Raw genomic sequence first — 6,481 nt, forward strand, 5'->3', positions numbered from 1 at the left:
GATGTGGATTTCTTGTATAAAGCCAATCCTTTCTTCAATGCTAAGGATGCTATTTCCTCCAAAGGATGTGGACCTTATCCTGAGTATGACCAATGGGTATAAGAACCACTCTCCAGCTTCATTTCTCCTGGTATTCCAATGCATTGAACAAGAGATACCCCAATCTTCTAGATTTATTCACTCATTCCGGCTTAGGTTGCTTCAGAATAATTTTAATCTGACTTTAGACCCATTTACCTTCCTTACTTTTGATATCTCAACTTCCTTTCAAAACCCAATGAACCTCCTCCATTGTTAATACAGAGGACCATTTGACTGGAATCTGTTTTGCTAGTAATATCTGAAAATATTTTGAGATGAAATGAAAAGTCAATGAAACACTATTGCTGTTAACACAATATATTTAGACAGAAAAAAATAGATAACTTCTTCAGTTACTTCCAGGACATAAAACTATATGTAAAGAGTTTGAGTATTTTTATTGGAGGTGACTCCCTAGTCCTTGGTATAATTAATGCTCCCATTATTAACAATATTAACCCATAAATACAAACAAAAAGTAAAAGCACTAATACTTTTTATTTCCTGATGGGGACAACTATTATTTGCACTATAGAAGTTAAAAAATATAATTTAACATTATGCAAGTGATTGAAATTGTACAAAGCACAAACTGCAAGACTAATAGCATTAGTTTGTGCTTTATTATGAAACATGGCCTAGGTTGAATAACCAGGGCCGTGTTTAGGGTGGGTGACTGCCCCAGGCACCAAATTTTAGGACGCTCTATAATCCTGCACAAGAAAGGCAATTAATAATTAAAATGTACATAAATTAAAAATAAAATATGAGTAAATCATTTTATTTATAGAACTTCAATGCACTTGGTTGTATTCATTACTGTTATTTTTATTAATAGCTTGGTTTACCATGTTTTCTATTTAAAATTTTTAATTATCATTTAGGTTATTTTAATTATCATATTATATATTTAAATATAGAATTTACTTTTATTCAGACTTATTTTTTTATTTATTATATTTACAGCATTTTTTTTTTTAAATTCACATTCTACACTAACATATCTTATTAATGTCGATATATAGGTTTTCATTTTTTTTTTTTTAGGTAGGACTGATAACATTGTATACATTCCTATTCGCATGAGATTTAAGATACAGAAAAAATATTAATAAAAAGTGCATTCCAAGAAATAAAAAATAACAACATCAATTATCAAAATTTGATTAAGACTTTATCTAAGGCTAAAAAAAAAAAATCAAGGACTATAAGAAAATTATCTATCAGGTGTGACTGGAATGTCAATGATGGATCGATAAACTTTATTTATTGACAAATAAGAGTTTCAAAATAAACTGAACTTTGTCACTTTGACTATATTTTTACAATTAGTGCCAACTTACAATTAGTAAGTTTTGCAACTTTGCTGATGTGAAAGAACTGTTTCTCAAAATTTTATTAATTACTAATATTATTTGTTTTTTTGTTATAACTATATTAATTTAAAAAATATAACCAATAAATGTGATTTTAGTTAGAGTATAATGACATGATACAAACCTGTGGATAATTGGTAGAACTCCAATAACATTTCTACATCAAAAGAATGTTATGTTTGAGATCACCTTCTTTTGAGGAATCTAGAAGAGTTTTCCGGAATTCAAGTGAAAGAAAGATTAGAAACAAGTGTTTTAGTTTTTAGGAAGATTATTATGGAAAGATTGATGTCTTGTTCTGGTCAAATTGGCAACATAAGGAAAATTGAGGTCATTACAAAAAAATTTATTCTTGATGAAGTAAGGTGCATTGAGGTTTTATGAAGGATTTTGGATTGTAAGTATTGGATAAAAGAGGAATTCAAAGGTTTAGTCGAGACCCAAAGCAAAACCCCGCAAGGCCAAATAGACCTTAATACAGTCATGTAAATGAGTTCTTTTATAATTAGTTGTAAGTTTAAACTGTTAGTCTTGTGAGTTTTGTAATAGTTGGAATCTCTAAGCAGTATCTTGTCTTTCAGTTTTTTACAAGGTAATAGTCGTTTTCCAGGTCCATCTTAGACAGGGATTTGTTTGAAAGTATTAAGAGTTGTGAATTGGAATTGGAGAGTTTGGGATGCAATTAATGGTTCATTATTCACCTAATTTTTTAAAAAAATAAACCCTTGTAATCTTGTAGAAATTTGCATGATTGAATTTTTGTATCTGCCTCAGGATACCTGAATTATTTTTATTTTACCCATGATCATATATCAGGAAACATTTTGTTGTAGAGTTTTGAAATAAGATACAACTGTGAGAGGTTTAATTGCAGAGATATGATCATCAGCAATCAGTATTTTAGCCTCTTAAAATTAATTTAAAAGATTTGAATTTTTCCTGCAAATATTTTCCTTAATGAATGGATTTGAAAGAATTTTATCTAACAAACAGTACTTTCTGTTAAAGTACAACAGAGAAGGGAATTACAAAACAGTGTAGTCCAAAAAAAATGGATATCAGTGTACTATAAACATATTGGCCTTTCGAGGCTATGATTTTTTTTTTATTTACAACCAATACAAAAAAAATTAATCATTTTATAAAAAATTCTTTGAATTTTTGATTTATTCTTAAACTAATTGATTTAATTTTTTTTTTAATTTGTAAATGATATAAAGGACATTTACTAGTCTATTTGAAAATCCTTATAAAAGGTTACAAAATAAAAATATTGAAACACGTAAGGAATATAATATTAAAGAAATGTTTATATACTTTATTAGGATTTATTTTCAAGAAATATATATATATACATCAATAAAAAATGACTGACTATACAAATATTAAATAGCTAAGACCAGAATGTGCCAATAGAAGTTTCTGTAACAAAAGATAGGTGAAAAATGACTAGAAAGCGTTCAGAGAAAAATGACTAGATCTTTACAATGAGAAAATAGTGTCGGAAATATTCATAAACAGACCATATTTTTAATAAACATTACAAAAATAACTATCCCTGATATACAAATGTTAGCACATCAGTTTTCAATATTTACATAATAATTTTACGCATTGTCGAATATCTGTATCGAGGGGACATTGATAACATTGGGAAGAGGCCTTCCTTCTTCTTGAGGGGTTTCTGTCCTTGGTAAGAAGACAGAGTCATTGCTGTGTAGGTTGGCTGCAGAGGAACAGCTGCTGTTTTGATTAGAAGGTCCTCTGGAGACTGTGGCCGCCAGTCTTGTCTGTACGCTTGTTTGGGATACTGTCAGTTTACAAGAGCTCCTCCTACGCTCACTGTTCTTTGGCACCTGGAGTCCTTGCCCGCTGCTCCTGCACAACACTCTATGTAAGTCCTGTTACTTCACCATGCAACTTATTTTCCATTCTCAGTAATTACAATTATTAAGAGCTTACAGGTGTGGATAAGGATACTACAACATACAAGGGGTCAACTTTTCAAATTATTGAAATTAAAACCACACAGTAGAAATGTTTTACTTGTACATGCATGGAATATGTGAAAAGGAAGACTGTCGTCAACAATAAATATCAATAAAATCAGATCACATATTGGAATTTACAGTTCAAGAGGAAGGACAATAAGGTTATAACAAATAAAAATATAGTTACAATGTTTAAAACAGGTTTTTAGTAATGCATGCTCTAATGTGTGCGATAAGATTGGTGCTATGATGTTACTATAGATGATGCGAAAACTGACTCTGTACAGGATGCATTCATCGCTTCAATCAGTTCTTGCTCCCACTCATTCTCCTTTATTTCCATTTCCCTCTTCATAAGCTCTTTTTCTCTGTTATATGGCACAAAGTCTGCCAACTGTCCCTCAATTCCAGATTCCTTAACAAAAGGACATACATTTCACAATTTCATTAGGTTCAAAAATAAAGTTGTTATAAACATTTAACTTCCAAATGAAACCTTTAAAAGTATCAATAGAACCAAAAGGTATTTCAGTTCAGCTGAATAACTTTTATAAAATTGCAAATTTTTTCCACATTCCATGCCACATATTGTGAACCCCTTTTTTTTCAGACATGGTTTTTAGCTGCAATAATTTTTATATATTTTTGGCATATTATTTTGATATTTTAACAATTGTTTTAAATAATTAATGGGATTTTACATTAGTATATAAAATGTGAAATATAGTATAATATGGGGAGTGGGATAGGTCAGAGAGTAAGGCACTATACTACTAGCTCCAAGAAACCGGATTTGAATCCGGCTGTGGCAACTAATTATTTATTCTGTTACTGTAGCTATAAGTCAATACTGTGGGTTCGGGAGCCCTCTGGGGTTCATTCAACCTCTATAAAGTGGTTTCTCTTAATAGGAGAAAAATTTGGTGGTTGAGCATGATCTTGAACAAATCACCTCTTTGTATAACCAATGTTCAAGAAACAGTACTTTCTTACAACGTATTGAATGTCTGATCCTTCATGGACTGTAGCGGTACAGATTTTCATTTCCATAGTTGGTTTGTAGTAGAAAAAAGCTTATCCCACCTAGTTGGATCCACTGAACATCCATTCTGGGCATCCGTTTTTAATCCTGAAATGAAATCTATCTTTGGGCAGAAATAGTTTAAAGTAAAGAGATTATCTTTATTTAAAACATTTTATCCTAAGATGAACATTTATATTTATATTTCTTTATTTTAGCAAATTTTTTACCATTTTTGAATCTCCAACTTCATATGTTTCTAGTAATAATTTAATTACAGCAAATGAGAATTATTCTGCTATATTTATGATTCTATTTCATTACTTCATTTATTCAGATTATATATTACTTAATATTAATTTAATTAAAAATTAAATAAATCATTAAAGGCTGGAATAGATTCAGACATCAGCTTTCTTAACCTAAAGTACACATCCTAATGTGAATTATATTTTTTTTTACCAATATTTAGTTGCTACTATTATTACTAACAAAAATAATATAAAAATTGAAAAATATTTACAAGAAAACAAAAACATTTCTGACTCAGATAGCTTATACAACAAAGATAATGTACTTTTAAATTGGCTTATTCATTATCAAAACAAATATATATCTAAATGTATATTTTATCTTAAAAAAATCTGTTTACCTCGATATTAATCTTTTAACCTTGCAATTTACTCTTTTATCATTTGCAAGTTACTACTTTTTGCCACAACCAAATATATTATCTTTTTTTTAAATTTGAAATGCAAAACTTTTTCTCAACTATTTATTTACAAGTAGATACATATATAATAATTTATAATTGCAGAATCTTATGGTCAAAAGTGATTATCAAATTATGGAAATAGACACCATTATAAATGTAATTAGATATTATTAAATATTTTGTTTGGGTAATTGTTATCCATAAATTTTGAATTCTACATAAAAAAAAATCTTTGTAGCATATAAACCTATAATACTAACTGGAGTCTCAACACTGGTAGATCCTTTTAAGGATCTCTGTTTAGCCAGCCGTTTCTTTTTCTTATGTAGAGGTTTGGCCTCCACGATCATCTCTTCCAGTTCGAAAGTAGGATCACAGTTAAGATGGTCTCTCTATAAATAAATATATATTAAATTTCTATTGATTGGGGGAAAGGAGAAACAGTAGCTAATATTAAGAAATTATAAGTAAGGAAAGAGTTCTAAAAGGGGTTGTGAAGTTGACTGTATTAATGTATAAAAATATTGTTCCTTAAGCTGTAATATCTTATAAGTCCGAAGAAATTAATAATTTGATTTTAAACTGAAAAAACAATCCATCATTGTAGAGACGGGTCATCTCATCCATCATTTTGTGGAATACCATTATAATTTGTGATGTATTTGGAATAAAAAGTTAGTTTTTATTTATTTTAAATGGTAAAAAGCCTTAGAGGGAGTCTTTTAATTGGTTTAACTAAAAGGATTAAAAAAAAAGTATTCAGTTTACAGATAATATAAAAGTTCTGTCACTTAATGTGTGTAAAATCCAACAGCTAATATTTACTGTTTCTTATATTAGATTGTTAATCCACTGATGTTTTTATATTGGTAAACAAATTGAAAACTACCACTTCTTAAATTATTTATTTCAGTTTTGTATGTTTTCCTTTGGAGCTGTTCACCGACAGAAAGAACCATTTCGCAAGACTAGGTTATTTGGACTCAGGGGACCTCAAAGCCTGTATTACCGTCGAAAACTCGAATTCAAAATTTTACACAATCACAATACTTTGCCTTACTATATGTTCCATATATACTATATATATAGGTAAGTGAAAGGAAAAGTTGTAAAATTATTAGAGAAGATGGTTAGACATGACATACCTAAGTAGATTGAAGAGCACAAATAAGTGAAACTTATTTTATTGTGTCCATGTTTTGTTAAAATAAAAATAAACAGCATAACAAGAAGCAGATGAGAAGTAAATGATAAAAAAAAAAAATTTAATTTATATTAAAATGAATGTCTACTTGAA

At 29.1% G+C, this 6,481-nt stretch overlaps 1 protein-coding gene across 1 annotated transcript in view; it reads right to left on the minus strand.

Moving 5' to 3' along the window:
• Positions 1 to 2,779: 2,779 nt before the first annotated feature.
• LOC106686420 (serine/threonine-protein kinase 32B) overlaps positions 2,780 to 6,481 on the minus strand; it is a gene marked incomplete in the record, with an annotated part of 58,348 nt that continues 54,646 nt past the window's right edge. The window contains 3 exon segments of the mRNA XM_024361214.2: positions 2,780 to 3,335; positions 3,727 to 3,863; positions 5,445 to 5,576. Coding sequence (XP_024216982.2) covers positions 3,065 to 3,335; positions 3,727 to 3,863; positions 5,445 to 5,576 — 540 coding nt within the window.

Source organism: Halyomorpha halys, unplaced genomic scaffold (assembly GCF_000696795.3).
Source record: "Halyomorpha halys isolate HHAL.00 unplaced genomic scaffold, Hhal_1.1 Scaffold817.1, whole genome shotgun sequence".
In the NCBI taxonomy this organism is placed as follows: domain Eukaryota; kingdom Metazoa; phylum Arthropoda; class Insecta; order Hemiptera; family Pentatomidae; genus Halyomorpha; species Halyomorpha halys.